The sequence below is a fragment of the Dendropsophus ebraccatus genome, chromosome 11 (assembly GCF_027789765.1).
Source record: "Dendropsophus ebraccatus isolate aDenEbr1 chromosome 11, aDenEbr1.pat, whole genome shotgun sequence".
NCBI lineage: Eukaryota > Metazoa > Chordata > Amphibia > Anura > Hylidae > Dendropsophus > Dendropsophus ebraccatus.
In genome coordinates this window covers 50,882,892-50,905,981 of record NC_091464.1, presented here as the reverse complement: position 1 = coordinate 50,905,981, position 23,090 = coordinate 50,882,892, and the positions used below count along the sequence as shown (strand labels likewise).

The 23,090-nt window shown below is 42.7% G+C and overlaps 1 protein-coding gene across 3 annotated transcripts in view; it reads left to right on the top strand.

The window, feature by feature from the left end:
• The window catches only part of NEK8 (NIMA related kinase 8), a 64,360-nt gene extending 43,705 nt beyond the window's left edge, over window positions 1–20,655 (top strand). For all 3 annotated transcript variants that reach the window (XM_069945542.1, XM_069945543.1, XM_069945544.1), the window contains exons 10-15: window positions 4,147–4,264; window positions 9,669–9,819; window positions 10,898–11,061; window positions 11,328–11,486; window positions 16,460–16,618; window positions 19,810–20,655. In XM_069945542.1, coding sequence (XP_069801643.1) covers window positions 4,147–4,264; window positions 9,669–9,819; window positions 10,898–11,061; window positions 11,328–11,486; window positions 16,460–16,618; window positions 19,810–19,835 — 777 coding nt within the window. In that variant the 3' untranslated portion in view covers window positions 19,836–20,655. The remainder of the gene's footprint in view (window positions 1–4,146; window positions 4,265–9,668; window positions 9,820–10,897; window positions 11,062–11,327; window positions 11,487–16,459; window positions 16,619–19,809) is intronic.
• The last annotated feature ends 2,435 nt before the right edge of the window (window positions 20,656–23,090 follow it).

Sequence of the window (23,090 nt, the reverse complement as noted above, 5' to 3'; positions counted from 1 at the left end):
TTAAAGGGGAACTAATATAACCTGCTGATATGTTCCTATTGTGCAGGAGACACAGAGAAGGAAGGTATGTGTCTTACCTTCATCCTCTGCACCTTTCCGGTGCAGTTAGTCTTTTGGTCCACGGTCCGGTGAGACTGTTAGTAGATCTGGGGCGCCGTTAAGAGCAAAGCCCGCCCTCATAGTGCCGATCCACCCCTGGCTGGCCTGCCTCTTTCTAATGATAATGAATTGAGTGGGCTGACTGGGGACAGGCCAGATCCACACTATGGGGCGGGCAGTGCTCCTAATGGATTCTCCTAACTGTCTCAACGGACCGTAGAACACACAGGTAACTGCACTGGAGCAGCGCCAGGGAGTGCAGTAGGGACATATAACAGGTTAGATTAATCTAAAATGCTGATAGTTCCCCTTTAGTTTCTCCAGCAATATGTCATGGCATAGCAGAGAGGAGTAGGTACTGTCCTTTGCTCAGAAGAGTAAAGGAAAGAAAGTCCTGTCTATGTACTGCTGATAAACAGACCAGCTCTTGGTTCCACTCCTGAAATGTGTAGAATGAGAATTATCTGTGCACAATGGTTGGGACTCTCAGGAGCTTAAACGGAATCTGTCAGCACCAAAGCCCTCCTTGAGGTGCTGATAGTGTGCTGCAGCCGGCAGTCCCCTAGTGAGCATGGTGCCTTTTGGTAGTTTGTTTGTGAAGATTATGCACAATCTCAGGTCTCCTACTGTAATGAAGTGTCAAAGAGGAGTTGTGGCTGCGCGTATGTGCCTTACTCTGGCATGCCTCACAGTTGCTTTCTCCTCTCTTTTCATCATGAATAATCTCTGGTGCCTGTTCACTGTCAGACAGTGTCTCTTATTGCAGATCAGTCCTCTGTAGGCAGTTTATGTCTGAAAGAAACACTCAGATATAGTTGAATTTCTTAGCTCAAATGTGTTGGAGCCATGGTCTGGGGGTAAATCATCATTTTTGTCCTTAGTCCAATTCCCCTGGTGGAAATAAAATATGGTTATATATTTTTTCTTTTTTCTCATTATTGTATCATTTTTCTCATTACTGTATAGTTTTTAAAAGTGCCAGTCAGGTCCAAATTAGTTTTAACATTCAGTTTTTTGTACAATAATGAGAAAAAATAAAAATATATAACTATATTTAATTTCCATCAGGGGAATTGAACCAAGAAAAAACTGTTGTTGATCACTACACAGATAATTTACCCCTAGATCACGGCTTCAACACATTTGGTCTAGGAGATTCAACTATATCTGAGAGTTTCTTTCAGATATAAACTGCCTACAGAGGACTGATCTGCAATCACAGACACTGGCTGAGCAGCAGAGATTATTTATGAAGAAGAGGGAGGAGTGGTGAGGCAGAGTGCCGCACAAATGCTGAGCTACAACTCCTCTTTGACGCTTCATTACAGTAGGAGACCTGAGATTGTGCATAAAATACTGTACAGCCAAATTACCAAAAGGCAACATGCTCACTAGGGGACTGCCAGCTACAGCACACTGTCAGCAGCTCGGGTAGGGCCCGGGTGCTGACAGATTCCCTTTAATTACAGCAGTGAGAGACTAAAATCACCTTGTCACCACTCTGAAGGGTTACACTAACAAATCCATGCAGGTTTAAATTCTTGGACATTGAAGCACCTTTTTCAAGGTCTGTGCCCCACATGGCATGTGGGTGGGAAGGAGCACGACTTTATGCAAAGGGTAGTGTTGCCTCCCCGTGGGCAAGATTTACTACTACTTACAACTGCACACAGGCCTAAATTGTACAAAAAAAGCATAATTTTGAGGTTAGGGAAGGGGCCAACAGAAGAAATTAAGACAAACAGTTGTTATATACATTTGGGGAGATTTATCAAAGGGTGTAAAATTTACACTGGTGCAAACTGCCCACAGCAACCAATCACAGCTCAGCTTTAGGCAGTGCTAAAAGGAAAGCTGAGCTGTGATTGGTCACTGTGGGCACTTTGCACCAGTCTAAATTTGACACCCTTTGATAAATCTCCCCCATTGTGTGTAACCCGGGAACTCTTATTTTTCACAACCTGTCCTACAGAGATGTCACCAGTTCTGACATAAATAGCAATAGGATGTGATAAATAAAACTGTTTCGGAAGAAGTTTGCTAAATAGATAGCAGAGAGGTAAGACAACAATTGAAAACAGCAGAAAACCACAGAGCGAGATTTATCAGGAAGCCAAATGTGAACTGTTACAGTCACTGAAACGGAGTATAAATGCCAACTTGTCATTTTTGTGGTGATCACAAACCATTAAAATGCATCCTGATCCACAGCAAACAGACTTGTCACCAGCTCATCTGTCATTAGATATTTACTGTACAGGTCAATGACATCAAGTAATAAGCAGAATCAAGGCGTTCCTCCCGAGTAGCTAGTTTACTGACAAGTCAGTGTGACTACTAACCCTGCCTGTAGCCTGCCCTGTACATGACCAGCTCCCAGTACCTGTGTACATCTTATGTGTATAGGGACAGATGGAGGGGAAAAGAAAGATGAAGCATGCTGGCTTTATACATATCTGACCCCTTTTAGTTGCTAAGGACACACAGCTTATTCAATGACACTTGGTAGGCAGTAGATCCCTATGGGTGCCTCATATGTTCAGGTTATTAAATCCATAATTTAATACAAAGGCAGGAATGGATTTGAAAAGAGACGTTTACATCTTTCCATTCAACATGGCCTCCATTTGTGCCCCAGACTTATTAGGTCTTCAGCTCAAGGAGTCTTTGGCCTTTGTTTTGTGTATTCATTCTGTAGATAAGCTGTAAAGTAGTGTCTGAACGTGATCATACATCTTTACTGCAGTTTAACTTTTATTGGCGCCGAGGCAATAACAAATGGTTGTTTTGGCAAAGGAAATCACCAATCAGAACATGTCTGTAGCTGTCAAGAGTTGCTGGAGTTGCGGTTTTCTTAGAAAAGCCTCATTCATGTAGATACCCATAAATAAAGCACAGTATACTTATTGGGCAGGATGGCAGCTCAGTGGTTAGCAATGCTGCCTTGCGGCCCTGTTTTCCTGGATTTGAATTCAATGAAGGACTACATTTGCATAGAGTATGTAAAATCTTTTTGTGTTTTCATGTCTCCTGTATAACCCTCCCATTACTCCAGTAACCATACTAACTGGGTTCCTAGCACTGTGTGTATTTTTGTATTGTGAATCTGTGGTGATGATCACTGTACAGCGCTGCATAGTATGTAAGCTATAGAAATAATAAATACTAACAGTAACAACACACCTAAATCTTCCTAGTACTCTCTCTATACTTGAGATGCTTCAGTTATCTTCTTTTTCTTGTTTCCTCAAAGCTTCACTGTAATCTTCTTGGGTAACTCATGGTAAGCATCTTTCTTGACACTATACTATATATGGACACTATTTAGAACATTTTATTATTACTTTTTGCATGTAAATTTTAAATGTTAATTTCTTGACACATTAGGGGACATTTATTAAGTCCGGCATTTTTTGCACTCGACGTAAAAATGTCCCCGCAGCAGCGACACTACGAAGATTTATGTAGAGGCGCATTGCCTCTACATAAATCCCGTGCGCACCAGTGTGTGCGCAAGGAAATCTACGCCAGCTCAGAGCTGGCATAGGTTTCCTTATCATTTTCCGTTGCGAAAAATGATAAATGAAGCGGACCCAGAGTCAAGCTGATTAGAGTTTTTAACTATCATTTCTGTAGGGCACAGCTTAGAGGGAACAGCGGTGACAGGCCCCCACCAAAATAATACTGAGAGGATAGGCCATCAATTTTTACAGCCTGCATAACTCCTTTAAAAATCAATGAACCGAGCCTTATAAAAGGAATTGAGCATCATTTGGCCAAAATGTGTTTGACGGCACACCCATTCCTTCCTGCGATGGGATTTATGGGTGCCAGTAGGTTACCACCTAGTAAACATACAGTATGGTACATTATTCTGTTTATGCACCTTTATTGAACATTGCACGTAAATAAAACTCTCAGGATTGAGCATCAGCAAACTATTGGCATGGATTTATCATAAGGTGATATATAACAATCCTGAGGCAAGTTGTAAGTTCCTTATTTGATAAGATCCTTATGTTTGACTTCCGCTGCTTCTCTTAACAGCCCAAGATAGTAGAAGCTCTCCTGGGTTATGAGATAGTTCATGTGTCCTGCGGGGCTTCACATGTTCTTGCTGTTTCCAATGAGAAAGAAGTGTTTTCCTGGGGCCGTGGAGACAATGGTAAGGCTTGTTCTGACCTCTCGTTACATAAATCTGTGTAAATAGCCTACATGACACTGTTGTTACCTACATTACATACGGGGCTTGTACTTAGCGCTACAGTTCAACATGATACATACTTAATTATGCTGTAACCTTTGTACTGGTAAAACCAGACCTTCTTGGTTTGGTTCCCACAAGGACCATAAGTTTTTGTCATACAGTTCAGCAATGCCTATTGGCCCTTACTGCTGTCATACACCATACAACTCCCACAGCAGCTCAACTCATGTAATGTGTCATTTTTTATGTTTACTAAAATTTGAAAATCCAGCTGTATAAAGTAAAGAATGCAGCCAAGCTTCCTGAGTGGAATCATTGTATGGTTTTATAACCTTATGCTCCAGTGTCTTGAGTATAAATTTCAGCATTGCAACATTACTTTTTTCCTGTCATTAACTCCTTCATAATTTAGTTAAAACAGTTTTTATCTGGCTTTACATGCACCCATTGCACCAAGACTTTTTCAAAACTTGCATCGTTTTATCAGATCAACCTGATAAAACCATGCTGACAAGGTGACTTTAGGACCTTATTAACGCGGCTATAATCTGCTGAATCAGGCCGATTCAGGCAGACATTGCTTCATGTAATAAAGACAACAATCAGCCGGAGGGACTTTTAGGGAGTTTGTATGATGACAGCAAAATAATAAAGATTATACTTACCTGTCCATGCTCCCTGGTGTTCCCTGCTCATCACAGCCACCGCCAAAGATTCTAAAGCCATCTCTTAAGTGACAGGTAACTTAGTCAACACTACTTTTGTGTCCATTAAAAAAAATGCAATCAGACAGGAAATAAACAAGAAAGCAAGCAAGGGTTACAATAAGCCCCACTTCTGTTTAGATGAGAGGGAATACGTTTCCTTGCATAGATGTAGTTCATATCTTCTGGAGGCTTACAACTTCAAGTACACAACCCAGGATTTCTGTCTGTCTCCCCCCACCTCTCCTGTACAGGGCTCATTGAATGCCCCACTCTAGTTCCTGTGTTGAGTCTGAGGCTTGTCACCTAGGGACAGCGGCACCGCCAATGATTTATGCAGCCCCAGCACTATATAAAAAAAAATGGACTACCCCTTTAAAGCGACTCTGTACCCACAATCTGTCCTCCCCAAACCACTTGTACCTTTAGATAGCTGCTTTTAATCCAAGATCTGTCCTGGGGTCCGTTCGGCAGGGGATGCAGTTATTGTCCTAAAAACAACTTTTAATCCTACAGCGCTGTGTCTAACGGCCGGGGCTTACATTTGTATATGCATTAGGCTGGCACAACCTCTCTGTCCTTCCTCCCCACCCTCCTCATCATTAAGAATGATCCAGGAACATTTACTGCGGTTTGAGCTTTGCACAGGTGTATTAACGATCCAGCCCATGTGCCGGGCTGCCATAGGTGGGAAATAGGAAGCAATCTGCCTGGAGCATTCCTAGTGATGAGGAGGGTGGGGAGGAAGGACAGAGAGGTTGTGCCAGCCTAATGCATGTACAAATGTGTAAGCCCTGGCCGTTAGACACAGCGCTGCCGGATTAAGGCTATGTTCACATTACGTATGAGACCGGCCGGGTCACGGAACGGCCGGTCTCTGGCCGGATCATCTCGGCCGCTACTTAAGTACCGGCCGGGTAATCTTTCCGGCCGCAGAGCTCTGATGCGGGCGCATCAGCGTGCGGCCGCATCAGAGCTTACCATAGCACACAGTGAAGCGAGCGGCCAGAGCCGCTTGCTTCACCGTGTGAACTGACAGGGCTTTCTGCGGCCAGAATTCACTGAATTCCGGCCGCAGAAAAATTACCTGTCAGTTTTTTTTCCGGCGCCGTATGGGATCCCGGCCGCAGTGTATACGATGTGTGTACGCTCCGGCCGGGATCCCATTGCACATAAGGCTTTGTTACACACCTCAAAACTACGGCCGTAGTTCTGTGGCGAGAACTACCGGCGTAGTTTTACGTTGTGTGAACATAGCCTAAAAGTTGTTTTTATGACAATAACTGCATCCCCTGCCGAACGGACCCCAGGACAGATCTTGGAATAAAAGCAGCTATCTGAAGGTACAAGTGGTTTGGGGGGGTCAGCTTGTGGGTACGGAGTCGCTTTAAGCAGTAAATGAGGTGATATAAAAAAATTAGGGATGGTCCGAACCGAGTTCGTACGGAGTTCGTACGAACCCGAACTATCCGCAATGATTACCGCTGTCTGCCCGCTCCGTGCAGCGGGCGGATCCAGCGGGAGGAACGCCTGGAAAACTGGGATACAGCCATAGGCTGTATCCCAGTTTTCTAGGCGGTCCTCCTGCTGTATCCGCCCGCTGCACGGAGCGGGCAGACAGTGGTAATCCGATGCCAAGTGTTCGGGTTTAGCCGAACCCGAACCTCGGCGGGTTCGGTCCATCCCTAAAAAAAAATCTTAGGATTCTGATAGGATCTAATAGAAGAATTTTTTATTTTAATTATAATGACCATTTAAATGGGTTTTCGTGAAGGAATTACACCCTTTCACCATTTACCTGGCTTGATTTACTAAGAGGTGCACGCCTTTAAGCAAAGCTGGCCAGCCTTGTGGCCATCGCAGGGCTTGCGCATAAACCTACACCTGCTCCGGAGAAGGTGTAGATTTTTACATGGTTTACACCTTGCAATTATTTAAACCTTGATAGATTAGATGCAAATGGAGTACAGTCATCCTCCCCGCCTTGCCATGCCCCCTGAATGCCCATCAGGTGTACGTCACAGAGAATGTAAGTATCTGCACGCGCTCCATGGCATCACCGGTACAAGTTTGATAAATCTGTGTGTGACCATTTCTTCGTTACTGGGCTGTCTCCTGCTTAAAAATGGGTTATCCTAAACTTGGGTTATCCTTGGCTTCAATATTAAGTTAATACTACTCCCAACATCCAAAACAGTTAGCTTTTTGAAGGGCCGTCATTGATCTAATATCGATGGATTATTCTTTGAGGACAACCTATGCATTTTAAAGAACTGAAAAAGCCCTTGAAATTTTTGCCAAATTATTTGGCAGATCTTCAACAAGATTGATCCGATTCACTTGGGTTTCTTATGTGCCTGTGTATCTTTGACTGTATAATAGTAAATATCCTTCTTACATGTCAAGGTGAAGACATTCCTATCTATTTGTGTGTTTTGCTTTTCCATAGCTTGCACTCTAAAACCTCTTAGCGTCTTACGCTCTATTAAGGTCATTGGTTTTCTCAAGTTGACAATTTTTGATAATAGAAACGATATACAATGACATGACGATGACTTCTGTTATTTAAGATTTATGGTACATTAATGACAACATACTACAAAACATCAAATAAATACCATTGACATTTTGCTATAGGCAGTGGCAGCCCACAGTAATTATACATCCACCCACAAGAACAAATTCATTCATTAGATACACACACACTTAAAACATAATTGTAAGGTAAGAAGAAAAATTATTATAGTGCAGCACTGTACACAACAATCATTTGTCAATATTTCTTTTATTTTAAATTCTACTTAAAAATAGTTGCATGAAGCAGCCATGTCCATGCTTCTGGCTGCACATAACTAGTATGCCTCTCCATAGGACCCATAGCCAATGTTAGACCCACTGCCATAGGATCATATTTCCTAGTACGGTGCTGGGTCTCATGGTGGTAACACACAGTTATGAGTGGCCAAAAGCATGAACCATGGCTGCTTTGTATACAGCTATTTATAAGACAAATTGAATATGAAAGTCATTAAGAAAAATTATTTGTCAGGTAGGGGGTCTGGGAAAACAAGACAAGTGCAGCCCTAGAACTGGTACCCACCCCAGCTGGCCCTACCTGCTTGCCGCGACAGCTCTAAACAGCTGCGGACAACTGGGCGGCGTTCCCTAACCTGGCAAAGTGCATACACGAAAAACAGAGACAAGACTAACAAACAAGCAAGGGAAAGTCAGAGGTCCGAGTCGGTAACAGCCAGTCAGTATAGGTACAAAATCGTGATCCAAAGAATAGTCGAGGTCCAAGCCAAAAGGTCAGGTATCGGAAGTACAAAGTCAGAGTAATGCTAGGTCAAGATACACAGGAGGAACCAGGTTCTATCGCAGGCAAGAAATGAGAGCACAGGTCTGATATTTATTCAGCCTGGAGTCCCAGCCCCAGACTTGATTGGGGCTGAGGCTCCAGGTCCTGCCAGATACAGAAAGCTAACTGGTAAGTCAGCTGTCAATCAATAATCAGTGCACACACCCAACACCTATGCTGAACAGCCAGGGGAGTGAAACCTTGGCCTCTGCTATAACAAAGAACAGCAGAGCTGAGTATGTGAAAAACATGTGAAGCATTATGGCTGAAAAAGCCGAGCCGAGCGCACGACCCGAGTCCTAACATTATTATTGGGCACAATACTGCACTATAATCAATTTTTTTAAATAACAATATGTGCGCTAAAGGGGTTACCCAGGATTAGAAAAAACACAGCTACCTTCTTGCAAATGCAGCACCACACGTGTCCCCAGGTTATTTTGTCTTAGTACAGTTCAGCTCCATTCACTTCAGTGGAACTTAGCCGCAAAACCTACATCCAAACTGGGGACAAGACAGGTGCTTTTTCTGGAAGAAAGCAGCCATGTTTTTTTAAGCCTCGATAACCCTTTTAAGAATATTTATGCCCCACCACATCAGCTCCCGAAATCCTTTTAGTAGCTTTTAGCATTGCTTACATCTATCCACTTCAAAATATAGAAATAACAACTTGATACAGTATTTTTCTTCGTGCCTTGCATAAGGAGCAGAATGCAAACAGACTTTTTTGTAGACATACTGACCTACGTAAGTCCATTGGTTTCCTTACAAATTGGCCCTAGTGTATGTCAAAGGAAAATGTTTAAAGTGGTTGTGCCACCTGCCGAGAATTTATTATGGTACCATTAAGTCCTCAATCCCTTCCTGGTCCAACATGGGGGGGGGGGAGTCAACATCGTGTCTCCCACAAAACTCACACATGTCTCCAGGGACAATCCAAGCCCTGGAGATGCGTATGGGAGGGAGTAAAAGTATATCTATTGCTCCCTGAGGTCCTGACCACTGCACTCATAGCTTAGAATGGTGGTCGGGAACCTAGGCAACCACTATCAACACTATAGGGACACCAAGAGACCAAACTTCCAACGAAAGCAGTTTTGCTAATGCAAAGAAAATTTGCTTTTTTGCATTCCCTATGGCTTAACAAAAGTTTAGGTGATGGAATACCCCTGGAAGCCAAACTAGTGAAAGGACTGATGTCAGTACATTTGTATACTGTGCTGTGGATTTTTTAACTAATAAAGTAGAAGAATTATTTGATGCATATACTGTAGTGAACTTCTAATTCTTCTTAACCCAGGACGGCTTGGCCTTGGGAACCAGGAATCTCACAATTCTCCTCAGCAGGTAGCAATCCCACAAGAATATGAACCACAAAAAGTGGTGTGCGGTATTGACAGCTCTATGATTTTGACCGTGGGCAATCAGATTCTGGCCTGTGGCAGTAACAGGTTAGTAAACCCTATGTTAGAATATTCTTAAAAGTCTTACTATTGGGTGCACACGCACAGTTAAGTTAGCCATGTTGACTAATAGCAAATGTTGTGCACTGTTAGGGCCCTATTCCACGGGACAATTATCGTTTGCATAATCGCTAACGATAAACGATCCAAACGACCGCTATTGCGAAAGACCTGAAATAGTTCAACCATTTACATGGAACGATAATCGTTACTTATGATCGTTCTTGCGGTCGTCTTGTCGTCGCTATTGCATTCGCCAGTACTGTGAACGACCAAACGACATCTTATTCAATGCAAACGATTTGCGAACGAGCAACGATAAAAATAGGTCCAGGTCTTATTAAACGATCAACGATTTCTCGTTCGGTCGGTAATCGTTAACTGCTATTCAACTGAACGATTATCGCTTAGATTCGAAAGACTTAACAATAATCTGAACGATAATCGTCCCGTGAAATAGGGCCCTTAGGCTAAGTTCATACTACGTATAAATTCATTAAACAACGGCCGTAGTTGCAGGTTTAACCTGGCCTTAATCTGCATGTTAGTTCTGTATAGACTCTGCAGAGCTGTGTGTGTGTGGGGGGGGGGGGGGGGGGGGGGGGGTGACCAGTTTGCACTTTGCAGAACAGATAGATTATAATAGATTAGGCAGGATTGTCAGTAGGTTGAGGCGGGCAGAAGGACCATTTACACCTGGTGGACAGGTGATGGTTGTTCAGTGATCAGGCAGGTGGTATCAGGCAGAAGGCAGCAGGGTCAAGAGCAACTTTACAAGTGATGAGCCAACATGAACCAACAAACTTACCTCTTTACGAGCCAAATCTATGTCCTGAGCCACAGTAGTTTGAGGAAAAAAGAATAAACAGTGGCTTTAGGTTTTCATGTACATTGGCATGTACGTCTAGTGATCGAACATCGCCAACAGCTAGTGTTAAAATGTCTGCTAGGCTGGGTGTACTAATAGACATTAACACATTAGGAGGCAAGGAGACTGCTGATATGCTGGACTTTTCATCTGGCAGGCTGATACAATACGTTGACATAAGATGCTTGGTTTTGTCAGATTTAACAAGTTGGGCCTAGATCAGATCTCATCTGTCAATGAGCCCCCTCCGGAGAACCAAATGGAAGAAGCCTACACCTTCACCCCTGTACAGTCAGCACCACTGAACCAAGAAGCCATCTTGTATGCTGATGTGGGCACTTCCCACTCTGCTGTAGTGACTGGTGAGCAAAATTTTCCCCATGGAGCGTGTAGAAGTGAAAGTAAAGCATGTTTACAGGGGGATTTACTGCTTGTATTCACCCAAATGACCAACACTTGTATTCTTTTGTGAATGGCAAGGAAACTTTCTTCAGTGTGACTTTCTAAAGCCAACATTAGTATTGACTTACTACTCTATGTGCAAACACACAGAGATGTGTTATATGAGTTGGAGGAACTTAGTGAATATCCCTCTTATTTTATTGCTCTTCTTTCTTCTGTCTTTCAGCCTTGGGTCAGTGTTACACCTTTGGTAGCAATCAGCATGGACAGCTGGGTACCAGCACCTACCGTCATAGTCGCGTGCCCTACCTTGTGAGTGCACCGCAGGGAATAAAGGTCACAATGGTGGCATGTGGCGATGCCTTCACTGTAGCTGTTTGTACAGGTGAGACCATTAGTTTACCACTGAGTTTACAGCATGCGAGTATACCTTGCCTTTTTTAGGGAACTGACCACATCTGACCACAATGACAATGACCACATTTTACATATCAATATTATATGCCATAAATATCTAATGAATGAGAGTTTTACTACTACCCGTGCCTTCTCTCACCTTTGCTAAGGGGAAATTTATGGGAGATAAGAAAACAAGTGTACGGTACTTGACTGTTTCTCTATGTGCCAGTAAGCTCCTAGGAGTGTAACCATCCACGCACAGCGGCCCCAGGGGTCAAAAGTCCATAGATAAGACATTAATACCATATCAAAGTAATATGCCATAAGTGTCAATTGTGGGGAAACCCATTTACACAATGCTTATCCTCACCTGACCTTTCATTACATCAGTTACTTTTACTTGTCATTTGTAGGCCATGCTAGTAAAAGTGACTTATAGATCTCAGTTCATGTCCAGTTACTTGGTCCCACTCCCCAAGGGAACATTACAGCCACAGACGGCAAAATCTCCTTTATCTACACAAGAGTTGAATGCATTTATTTACTGTTCTGTGCGTCTGCAGAAGTTGTTGCAGCCTGGGACAGCCGAGGAATCAGCCTTGTGGGTAAATCATAGGACCACTGCCATCTTTCACCCCATGGGCATAGAGGATGCCAGCCCTTAGTTATACATTACTAAAACTAGGGCAGCAGGGGCCTTCAGTTTCAGGACTAATATGTTGTATGTGCCAAACATTACAGTTTATAGACATTTTGGAAAGAGTCCAATCCTTCAAAAGGGTATTTACATTAAAGCATGCTATTCCCTATCCACAGAGAACAGACATACCATGTCATGGAGATCATCTCTATGTTACATAACAGCTTTTGTAGGGTATTCTACATGACATTTTTAGTTTGGTTTTAACATACCAGAATTAAAAAGTATAAAGAGGGCCTTCCATTTTTATTGCACTGTTTACCTGCTGGACAACATGTGGCCATTATTAGGCCATATAATGTTTTGTAGCTATATGTGTACAGGTGCACAAGGCTCATAAAGTCTGGAGCAGAAACCCTATGGTCAGTCCTGTTAATGTTTAGACTAGGGTTGTGCAGACGCTGTAAGCGACCTCTGTTAGTCTGTAGTTTTGTTATTATACAGTATAATTGAGAAAAATAGAAAACAACTATTGAAAAAAAATATGGAAGTGATATGGCCTTAAAATCCTGTAGAAACTAAGTATAGTTGTAGTTTTTCCATTCTTTATAAATCTTAGTACATATACACAATTTTTCCACTTCAGACACGGACGTCTACAATTGACATGTCATGCAGTGTAGCTGGTGACGTGCACATCTGTGTACATAAAACTCATATATATACTGTGACAAGCTCTGCAAACAGGTAAACAGTTTCTTACCTGCTTGTTGACTATCCATGGTACTGTTTATTTTGAAGGGTCTCTCAAATTTTTACTACTACATAGTAGTGTAGTAGTTAAAAAAAACCAAAACCTTTTGACATGTCCCTTGGTTAGGTTCTCAGCGTTCACACCCTCACCAATCAATGAAATGAATGTGGAGAGAAACGCCCAGCTGAGTGCTTCTATCCATGCTCTTTTTATATGAGAGTGAGACATCTTTTCCTCTGGAGGACCTAGCTTGTTCATGCATTATTGCAGACAACCCATTGATTGTAATAGGAGCTGTGTGATGCTTCACTTGCTCTCCAGTGTCATTTTAGGGAACATTTACTTTGAGGTTCTTGTGTGGATTTACATATAATTACCAGGAGTCTGATAATAAGCTTATTGTTGGAGGAGCATTGCCCAAAGTAAAAGAGGTTATCCAGAGATGATTTTTTTTTTATTTTTTAGAAAGGATCCTGAGTGCTGGAAAAATAAAAAATAATTGCCGTAGTCATCAGCCCTGGTCCCCCAACGCTGCCATTCTGATAGCTTCCAGTCCCCGTTCCTCTCGCTGCTTCTAATGATCTGATAACCCCTAAGCAACTGCCAATCACAGTACTTACAGTCTCCTGGCAGTTCTTGCAGGGTCTGCATGTCATTGGAAGTACCAGGAACTGTTGTTATATGCAGCTTCCAAGTCTTTCCAAGTCCATCCCTGGACAACCCCTTTAAAGTCAAGGTTTAAATAAATCCAGAATGATTTACTGTCATAGATCACATTATTTATCATTAAACCATAAGAGAAACTAAAAACAAACCTGCAATCATATGTAAATAATCCCTCATAAGCATAAAAAGGTTCCTCCCTGACTATGAATGGTAAGGTTATGTAATCCCTGCTATAATAAAAATCTAATCTGACCGGAAGAAGACACCATGAAGCTACTTTTAGAAACCAGATGCACTCATGTATTATTATATATTAGGATGTATACCTGAAAACATTAGGCCAAATCATTATAATAAGCCGTTACATAATCTTAGTATTCTTACTAATCTTAGTTACGGGAACATTCTCTGGTCTACCAGGTTAATCAAAGCCAACAATGACATACATGTTATCATCATGTAATGTGTACTTTGCTTTTCTAAGCTATTACCTATTCCCTCTTTATCATGTTATTATGCAGTAGCTGGTAAACAGATTTGTAATTGCTGGAAATTCAATATGCATCTTAAGACAACTTTCACATACTGTATTTTTACTATAAACAAAGGCTGTTGTTGCAGATTGCTGTGTATTGAATCGCATTAGTGTGTATAGAACCACGGCCGTAGTGTATACACACTGTATACACTAGAGCTATTGTTCTCTATGGCTGCACAAAATAATTGATTTATTTTGTGCGGCCGCTATTGAGTGAACAGTGTCCCCGGATAAGATAGCCTGTGCTCACAGTGTCAAGTATGGCTCCCAGTCATACTTTACACTGTGGTCTATGGCTAATTGGAGTGCAGGCACTCCAATTGAAATCAAATGTTGTTCATCATTTGAAAATGTGAGACAACGGCAGTTGTTTGACACGGCTGCTGTTAAAGGTGTAATCTGGAGAATTGTTTTTATATTTATATGTTCTCATGGTGGGATGAAAAAAAATAAAACTAATTACTCACCTGCCACTGTTTCATTACTGTGCCAGTCCCCACTGCAGACGACTTCCTGCTTGTCTTAACAAAAAAGCCTATGCCCACTCAGACAGTCACCTGTTCTTTAAACATAAAAATAATTATGTGGAATACCCATTTAATAATTTAAAACAGTTATTCATATACCCCATCTGGACATCATGGAAGAACGTCCTCTGCAAGGAACTCTCTCAGCTTTCCCCGTCTAAACTTAAAGCGTAACTGTCATTTCAGGGTCATTTTTCTGATAACAATAAATATCAATAGTACAAGCGATTTTAAGAAACTCTGTCATAGGTTTTATTTACCAATAGAGTTTCCTTCTGTACTGAAAAAGCTGTTTTCCTAGGTCCCCCCTGACTTCAGAAGAAGCAGTACTTCTGTGTCCATTATGTGGCTATGGAGAGGGGAGGGGCTGAGAGGAGTGAGTGAGCAGGAAGGATTTCTGCACAGTACAACACCCTGCAATCTTCTCTCAGTAAGTTCCTAGATAAGCACTGACTTTTCTGACCTCTAAATCCAGCGTTTTAGATGCCCAGACAGTGTACAAACAGCTGACCTTCATGTCTCCTCTTCCTGCTCGCTCATCTCCCTCGGCCCCTCCCCCCTCTATAGGATATAATGGACATAGCAGAACCCGTCTTCACTGGCTTCTCTCCAATGAAGACGGCTTTGCCTGATAATGAGCAGATAAGAAGTGAGGGGGGGGGGTGAGGTTTGGAGATTGCTTTTAGAGTACAGAAAGAGGCTTTTTTGGCCTAATAAAACCTATTATAGAGTTTCCTAAAATCGCCTATACTACTGAGCTTTGCAATAAAATAAAAATATGATAGTTACGCTTTAAGCTGTCCATGTGTTAGTTAGGGATGAGCGAACCGGCCGAGGTTCGGGTTCATATGAACCTGAACTCTCGGCGTCTGATCCCCGCTGTCTGCCTGCTGCGTGGAGAGGGTGGATACAGCCTGAGGACCGCCTAGAAAACTGGGATACAGCCTATGGCTATGGCTGTATCCCAGTTTTCCAGGCGGTCCTCAAGGTTGTATCCACCCTCTCCACGGAGCAGGCAGACAGCGGGAATCAAAAGCCGAGAGTTCAGGATCATATGAACCCGAACCTCGGCCGGTTTGCTCATCTCTAGTGTTAGTCCATTTATTGCATTCCTTTTTGTATACTTAATTAGTTTAAAGAGTTTTCCGTGCAAATATAAAACTTTTTTTTACTGCATCCCGGTGCATTAAAGGGAAACAATCATTCTACTTCAACAGCAGAATACACATGTAAATTTCCCAGCAAGTCCATAGCATCCCAGAAAGTCCATAGACTTAGATTGCAAGTGTACTGCAATGCAGGTCTCTTGGTCCTCTGGTAATTCCATACATTGCTTGCTTTAAGCTCCATGCTGTGGACTTGCTGGGGAGTTTAAATGTGTATTCTGCTGATGAGGCAGAATGATAGTTATCAAGTGCTTACCACCCTCGTCCCCCCTCTGCGCCCACAGTAAGATCTTGGTCCTGGCTGCACTCCCATACAGCCAGCATCTGAGGAAGTCCCACTCCTCCACAGAGGTGGGAGATGAGCTGTAGTAATCAGACATGGCCACAACATGGTTAGTGCAGTCCAGGGGGCGTAACTAGAAATGGCTGGGCCCCATAGCAAACTTTTATTATGTATACGTTGTATATATGTATATAAGTTATTTTCAGCTGGGAGATCTATGTAAGCTATTGCTGAAAGAATGAGAATAAATTGATTATTGTTGCATTACAGTATCCTATATCATCTTAACCATGTGCATGGAGACAAATGGGAGGTTTCAGAGTCCATGTCCATTGTGTGACTGTTACGTAATCCAGAATAATAAAAGTAGTTGCTCTCTTTGCAGATGGACAAGTCTTCACTTGGGGAAAGGGAGCCAGAGGTCGATTAGGACGGCGAGATGAGGGAACTGGGGTCCCCAAGATGGTCCAACTTGAGGAAAGTCACCCTTATACAGTGACGTCAGTGGCCTGTTGCCATGGCAACACTCTTTTAGCAGTGAAACGTAAGTATGCCACAAGTGTTTAAGCTGATATCAGTATGCATGAGCTACGTCCTGCAGGGACATCACGGCTACGCCAAGCTTCCTGTCAGTGACGATGATTGCAATAAACCCTGAGAACTATTCTATATGGCTTCTTCCTCAAATCCTGTAATCATAATCCGGTGCCATTCTCTCAGTAAGACGCCGACAGTGAATAGAACTGCTGGCGAAAGTCCAAGTGAGGATGTCAAAAAGTATGTGAAGAATGGAGGGCCTTTACACTGACATTTCAGATATTTGAGCTCTTGCCTCTGGTAGAAGCATATACCTTTGGGGATGTTAAACTCTGTGAGAGATCTGTACACGGCTTTGTATACAAGGACCTCTCTTGCCGTGATTTATATTCCCTGTTTGAGTGTTGAAAGGTGCATTGATTCTCACAAGCCACGCCAATTTAACACATATGTCCAAGACTAAATGTTTCAGCACGCTTGTGTTCCCTTAGTCCAGACCTTCTGTTTTTCATCCAGTTTTATTGATGTTTCTATGGTTCATTAACAGCTAAATGAGTTTGTTTTTTTTGTTTTTTAGTTTGTCGGCCTTCTGTACAGGCAACCACAGTATTCGGTGTATACACTAGCTACCAATCACAAGCCGAGGTGTGAGGCACAGAGACCTCCTTGCCTCGGTCATGTCAATAGTTCCTGTTAAGTTCCTAGTCCTGGTTTCACATGACTGTATGCAATGTTGCAGAACAGCATTATTGCTTGTGACCTGTAGTCTGTAAGCAGCAATGATATACATTATACAATTGCCTTCTGATAACCCGGCATGCTCAGGGCCATTGATTTATTATTAGATTTTCTTAAAGATAGATGGCTCCTGGCTCATTTGTTTGGTCTATGTGCTCCTTGTTTAAAGGTGGCCATGCACCTTCAACACCTTTTTCTCCTTATCTCCCCATGCACGTAATTGTTTGCGAGTTCATGTCTTCTCTCCCCCATCATCATCTGTCAGCGGAGCGTCAGCAGGTTCCGATACACATTAGATGGTTGGCCAGTCCTAAGGCGGCAGGTTTCTTGACTGAAGTGTAGAAACGTTTACTGGGGGGCTACATTGTTAGTATGGTTGAGAAAAGACAAATGTCCATCAAGTTCAACAAAGGAGGTTCTGCGGCGCTGCTCATGCACCCGACTGTCTAAATCTTAAAAGGGGTTGTCCAGCAAAGATCTTTTTATTTTAAATCAACTGGTTTCAGAAAGTTATATAGATTTGTAATTTACTTCAGTTTAAAAATCTCAAGTCTTCCAGTACTTATCAGCTGCTGTATGTCCTGCAGGAAATGTTGTTTTCTTTTCAGTCTAACACAGGGCTCTCTGCTGACATCTCTATCCAAAATAGGAACTGTCCAGAGCAGCAGCAAATCCCCATAGAAAACCAACCTTTCCTCTCTGGACAGTTCCTGACATGGACAGAGATGTCAGCAGAGAGCTGTGTGTCAGACTGAAAAGAAAGCAACATTTCCTGCAGGACCTACAGCAGATGATAAGTATGGGAAGACTTGAGATTTTTAAATAGAAGTAAATTACAAATGTATATAACTTTCTGAAATCAGTTGATTTATAAAAAAAAAAAAAAAAAAAAGATTTTCGCTGGTTTACCACTTCAAAGAGTCTACTATGTAAATGGGAAGTCTCTATGCATGTTTATGAGACTCTTATACATACATACATAAAGAAAGTGATTTCCAATGCACACAGCAGTCATTGTGGAAATCAGTCAGCTCCAGTCATGTGAGAAAACAGAGGGACCAGAACAACATCATGTCCAGGAACTAAAGCCCTGAATATTAGGACCAATGCAGCTGCTGAACAGTATCATATTACTATTGGGGAGTAATAAACATTTTTTCCCACAGTGATGCTTTATGTTCCCCGTGTGTTGTGCTGCTTCCATCCTGCCACAGATCTGCTTTCAGCTTGCCAGACTATTAGGATATTTCCTGCAAATCTACTATTTGTGCCCGGTGGTGAATCCTGTTTTAGCAAGATTTTTGTTCCATTGTATTTATTGAAGACAATATAGACCATAAATACAGTTTTCTTCATGTATAGGACACTGCAGAATGAGCAGAACCCTTATATAAGATAATGTTTGCTGTCTGCACAGTGTGTAGGGCAGAGACACACACTGCAGCAGCCAGTATGGCTGACAACCAGGCCGCCGTGTGGTTGATGCGGTTCTTGAAACAAAACTGTATGGCCATTAACATTGTAGGTGCTGCCACCATATGTGTCTGTGTATGAAAAGGTAAACTCAGGCAAACTTACATATATTATTATTTACACGCCTATGTCCAACACATTGACATCATCCACACTGTTACTTATAGAAGTGGACCTTATTCACATTTCCGTAGTTCTGTCCACAGTTGCGGACAGAATAGAGGACCTATGTATTTTGATGGCCCGGTCATACCTCCGTATGTGTGTATGGGGCCACAATCTGTGCTGCAAAAAAAAAAAAAAAAAGAACAACGGTCATAGTTTGGACCCACATTTGTGGCATGGAGGGCTGTCTTAATTTAAGTGTTCTGTGGAGCATGGAGCATTGCTGGCGCACATTCGTAGTGCTGTGCGGTAACAGGCTGCACTACGGACGTGTGACTGTAGCCTGACTGCAAAGGTCAGAGATGTAACATGACATGCCTGCTATACCAGTGAATGTCCAGCGATGTAACACATAGGTTCACCAGAGTACATAGAAAGGATTTGTCTTGAAGAAACATCATTGTCTAGAGATTACATTCCTACTTCCCAGAATGTGGGAGCTGGTTATTGGAAACATATTTCAAGTGACATGTTCCATAATACAAGTGCAGGAATAACAATAGACATAAAGCAGGAGCTTACGCATAAACGTCTTATTTTATAAGACATCCACTGTATATAATAATACATCTATAGCGTGGTACACATACAAATTATTTCCTCCTTTTGTTCTCTTTGGGGTTGAGACATGCAGTAATCCATTGTGAAAAGAATCACGGCTGGTTTATCATTCCCAAAGACTCGGGGTCGATAGAGAGAATCATCACCTTTCAGTCTACTTGTTAGCGATATCCGTGCACCATACGTTACGCAAGTCACAGAGGGAAATACCTCCTCTACGTGTGCTCCAGAACTAACGCTTACTTTCAATTACACTTACAGCTGGCGTAGAAGATGTTTCTGTGTGAGCGAAGAACGTCAGGAGAGATCAGCTCACTTGTCCATGAGCTGTACGTCTTGACAGGCCACTGCCAAAAGCATCCTGCTTGCAGTTCTTTGTCCTCTCTGCCTGCCAAATATCTCAATGGTTTATGTAGCGAGCAGTTTGTTACAAGAGGATTCAGCCAAAGCCTATGGCAGCAACAATAAGCTAGATTAAGGTAAAGACATTTCAGTAGATTATCATTAAAAAAAAACAGGGGACATATGAGCTATATGGCTTCTATGGGTCATTTGAATGTCCTGGATAAACCGATCCACCAACTTTTACAACATGTACAAGTAAATTTGCAGACATATATTTTGTATGTATAAATGATTATTTTGTGGAGTGCCATCTTGACATTTCTTCGCTCTTCTCTGAGCACTGTATTCCACCAGTAATGTCTCTCCTTCTCTTTTAAACTCAGTATTGTCTTCCTCCTCTTTTGTTATCAACCATGGTCATTAACTGCATCTGACCTAAGACTCTCAGCGTATTTTCTGCTGCGATACGCAGCAGATTAGATCTAAATAACTGAACACAGCATCAATTCTGCACCATCAAATCTGTTGCAGATCTGCTGCGTATCTGCGGCGTATACGGTGTGTGTGTTTGTACCCTTCAGTGAAGATTGGCTCACTCAGCTGCTGTTTCATGCCAGTACAGTTAACTGCTCATTCAAATCAGATTAATGGCAGCCAAACCGCCAATTTCTAATATTAATCTAGCGATGCTACAGTGCATGAACATGATTTTCTTTGCCCCAGTAGCAGATGTTGGGGAAGAGAAAGCCTGGGCAGTAGGATCTCAAAAACCTCAATTCTCTTCCTGCTCTGATAAGAGCAGCCACCAAAGGGGTCCGTCAGGAGCTTACGCACCTCTCCCCATTTAGAATATATGCATTCTTGGGTTCACCAAGCATGCATGTGAATGTATGAGAGATGGCTGGCAGCAGAACAGGTACTTGGCCAGTGTATATGGACAGCCTTGGATCCCATGTAAACAAAATGACCCTGATTAGAACACTAGGAAGCATCATTCGTCTTGCACCCTTGCTTCTGGGACAGTAGTGGTGCATATTACTACAGGTTGTCATTACTTCTGGTCATTGTGAGCGATACATTGAGAGCTCAGAGCAGCTCTAAGATATTTGCCTGTCACTCATTAGGGATGTGTTCTAGCTAAATTCCCCTGTTTAGGGTCACATTGACATCAGAACTGAAAAAGGTTTGTCAAAAATCTGCTGTCTGTGGGAAAACAAAGATCCAAACTTTCAAATTGCTTCTAATTGCTACCCCCAAGATAGCTGATGCCAGAGGTGTCTAGTAGCTGCTTATCTTCCATGTCACACCTTCTGCTGCTGCACACTGGCAAGTCAGACACTCTACTCTAGACTTCTGTAGCTGACAGAAGGTTCACTCTGCTAGCAGCTTAGACACAGTGTCCTCCAAATGGGTACATATGCCTAGGGCTCACCCACTCTGCCTCTCAGCAGATTTCTGAACATTATTGCTGATGTAGAATGGTCCAGAGGCAGGGGCATAGCTAGGATTCATGGGCCCCCGTAGCAAGTAACTGTAGGGGCTCCATGAATCCTGTCTCCCCCACCACCACCATACTCACATGACCCGGTGCTGTCCTGCGGCGTTCCGTTCTCCCAGATAACCAGGGGTGGGGCGGGGATTGTGGGCGGAGGATCGTGGCAGCAACTGTGGGCCCCACAGAGACTGTCTCTCAGTGCAGGGGGAGAAGGATCATGGCAGCAGCTGTGGACTCCACAGAGACTGTCTCTTAGTGCAGAGGGAGAGGGAGGACCATTGTGGCAATGGCTGCGGGCCCCACAGATTCACTGTCTCGTTCTGGGGAGGGCGGTGGTTTGCTGTTTATGAGTATTCAGTGCTAGTGCCGAAAAGGCTGCCTGTAGCTATTACCGTGGAGGCAGGCCACGTATTTTGCCGCACGGGCCTTATACCAGTTGCCTGGTCTGCCTCCATGGTACACTGAGTATATCAACCGGCACTCCAGCTCAGACTGCGCGGTGCTCGTGGCAAACAACAGACCAAATAAATGAAGCAGTATACAAGAGCGAGTGCCGGGACCTATTCATTTATTTGGTCTGCCTCCATGGTAGCTACCCCACTGTCCAGAGGTATCTCCTAATAGAGTCTTCTATTGGTAAATGCCATCACATATTTCAATGTATTTATAGCTGGAGGTAAATGTTTATAGGAAATCAGGATATTGAAGAATACTAACTAATTTTAAGGGAAATAGATTTTTATTTTATGATATAGTTCATTTTCTGCAATACCTTTACACTGCTTTGTATGATTTATGAACTCCTATCCAGTCTTGGAATCAACACTGTTATTTATTGTAAATACGGTACTTGTATTTATTTATGAAGAAAATAAATGTTTATATCCATGATGTTGGTTGTACATTCTATGTTGCCTTAGTTGACCTTTCTCTTGCTTTGCCTCCTGGGATGTTGCTGTGGACTACTGGTAGAAATAAAGGCTGAAGTTACGATACACTGGGAGCCAGGTGTCAGGCCATGAAGTGGAAGAGCACCACACATAAAATGAATCATGTGTTCATAATGATGGGTGTACAGTGTGTTCACAGCACAGCTGAGATCTCTGCACCACAAAATATGTGACGTTCTGTTTTATAGGTAACCATTATATAGGGCTGGGTGATATGGCCTAAAATGAAAATCAGTGTTGTTGGGGGTTTTTTCATTCAAAAAGTACAAAAAATGCTTGATTTTAATCTCAATTTTCTAGTTTTTTTAGTTAGTAACCCATACACATTTTATATAAGCAATAAAATATGCAAAAGAGGAGCCCATGGAGCCTCATTGAAGAGTCTCAAAACACAGGACTAGCCAGATATCCCACCGGTAAGGACCCAGCCAAGGGGCAGTTCCTGTTAGGAAACTACCATATTAAGTGGCCCTATAAGTCAATGTAATGACAAGGGATAAACCAAGGCTAGGTAACCTTCCACATACAGTTGTTTCAGGGTGTTGCCCCTCATCAGTGTGGAGCAGGATTCTGGCTAGGTGGAAGCAATGCCTAGTAGAGCCATAAGAGAAACAGATTGCTGAACTCAGGGAGACCAGCCAAACGATAACACTGCCGGCTGCTGGTGAAAGCGCTCAGTGCAGTGAAGTCCTAGGTGCATTGCCCCCTGGGAAACATGAATATGCAAAGGAGGAGCCCGTGGAGCCTCATTG